This window comes from Aptenodytes forsteri, unplaced genomic scaffold (assembly GCF_000699145.1).
Source record: "Aptenodytes forsteri isolate BGI_AS27 unplaced genomic scaffold, ASM69914v1 Scaffold10, whole genome shotgun sequence".
Classification (NCBI taxonomy): domain Eukaryota; kingdom Metazoa; phylum Chordata; class Aves; order Sphenisciformes; family Spheniscidae; genus Aptenodytes; species Aptenodytes forsteri.
In genome coordinates, this window is record NW_008794117.1 from 17,180 (window position 1) to 18,997 (window position 1,818).

General features: G+C 40.4%; 1 protein-coding gene across 1 annotated transcript in view; it reads right to left on the reverse strand.

Moving 5' to 3' along the window:
* Window positions 1–632, reverse strand: part of SCCPDH (saccharopine dehydrogenase (putative)) — a 12,029-nt gene extending 11,397 nt beyond the window's left edge. Inside the window, exons 1-2 of the mRNA XM_019471192.1 lie at window positions 544–632; window positions 104–219 (exon numbers count right to left, since the gene is read on the reverse strand). Coding sequence (XP_019326737.1) covers window positions 104–219; window positions 544–632 — 205 coding nt within the window. The remainder of the gene's footprint in view (window positions 1–103; window positions 220–543) is intronic.
* Between the last annotated feature and the right edge of the window lie 1,186 nt (window positions 633–1,818).

Sequence of the window (1,818 nt, forward strand, 5' to 3'; positions counted from 1 at the left end):
AGCTCAGCCCTCGGCCCCTGCCGGGGGAGAAATAACCTTTGTTCTCGTTCCAGCAGCTATGAAAGAGGGACAGGTGCTCTCTCTCAGGGGATTTTTCACATACCGCCTACAAAGCAGTATGCCGAGGTACGGCCAAGGGTTTTGGAGCCCAGCAGTTTAAGCAGCAACGTCTGTAGGCGGAGGCCATCTTTATTGGTCCCACAGCAGACATTCTCTCTCCTGATAAGCACGGCTCATTACTATGAGTTACTGCCATAAGTATTTCAGCACAGGTAATATAGATAAACTGAGGTCTGTTACTAATCAAAAAGAAAACCTTAATTACTGGGAAGTAAAATGAAATACTCTGTTTCCCCCACAACTACAGCAAATATTTATGTTTCGGTCAACAACAAAAGCAGAACAACGCAAAATTTGAAGTGCCCGTTGCAGTGGGGAGAAGCAGTGGCCCTGCAAAACCACGATGGTAAGGAGCATCCGCGACTGCATGGCGGGGTAAGGTATGGTCATGCTTTCTGTGCTTTTCACGGCCAGGCTGCTCACCTGGACTTCAGAGGCTCACAGCAAGTCATGGGGGAAGCAACCTTGTGAATCCTGCTCGCTGGCCCTTCCTCCCAGGCAGCACCTGCCATATCTAAACCATTCCTGACAGATGGCTGTCTAACCTGTTTTAAAACCTCTAGTGATAGATGCTTTCACACTGTTCCCCCGGCAATCTCCTCCTGCACTTATATGGCTGGAGACAAGAAGCTAGATCTCCACATCCTGTAGCTTCAGCCCCTTCCTGTTTCTCCAGTTTTTAGAGGACCTTGGTAAAAGATTTAATCCCTGAGGAGCACATAAAAAAGATGCTGCAAAGCTGGAAACTTCCAAGCATCTCCTCAGTCTTCCCTAGATTAAAAAGCACTAATTCTTTTGATCTTTCCTCATGGGCCACTTCATACATACATTTTTCCTGTTCTGAATTCCCTCCTGCTGGTTTATGTTTTTCTTGAAATCTAGTGTCCACTACTAGGCCCCACATTGACATTGTCAGTGCTAAATTGATTGAGAAGGTTATGTGATGTGCCAGAATTTACCCGTTTCTACATGCCCCAGACGTTTGCCTTTTTTTTTTTTTTTTTTTTTTTTTTTTTTTTTTTTTTTTTTTTTTTTTTTTTTTTTTTTTTTTTTTTTTTTTTTTTTTTTTTTTTTTTTTTTTTTTTTTTTTTTTTTTTTTTTTTTTTTTTTTTTTTTTTTTTTTTTTTTTTTTTTTTTTTTTTTTTTTTTTTTTTTTTTTTTTTTTTTTTTTTTTTTTTTTTTGGGAAATGTCAGGAAATGTCACATTGTTGATGTACCTGCAGCTCACGATCTATTCCACCTCAGAGGCTTTTTCAAATCACTGCTGCCTAGCCATTCTTTTCCCATCTCAGATTTGTACTGAAGATTAATGTCCTTTCTGAATACATTCTAAACATTTCACCTCTGAGGCAGCAGGAGATCCTCGCCTCTAAGCATCAGCATCAACTCCTTGAGTAGTGCTGATGCAGTTGTTTGTAGGCCTACACTATCAGCTGTATCAGTGAAACAACTAAGACTAACAAAAAACAAAGAGTGGGGGAGGGAAGGACAAGGATGGTTTTTGTGTTCTTTTTTAATCCAGATCATTTTCTTGATCTGATTTACAGATCAACCCTGCAAAACCAGTTTCTTGTGTTTGAGGTCACTGAACATCTCATTAGTCAAGCTGGTCTCTTACTGCATTCCTGTCCTTCCTACACACTGGGATAATTTCCAGCTGTGCTCATAATACTGTTGAACTCCTCTGAGCTACTTTCC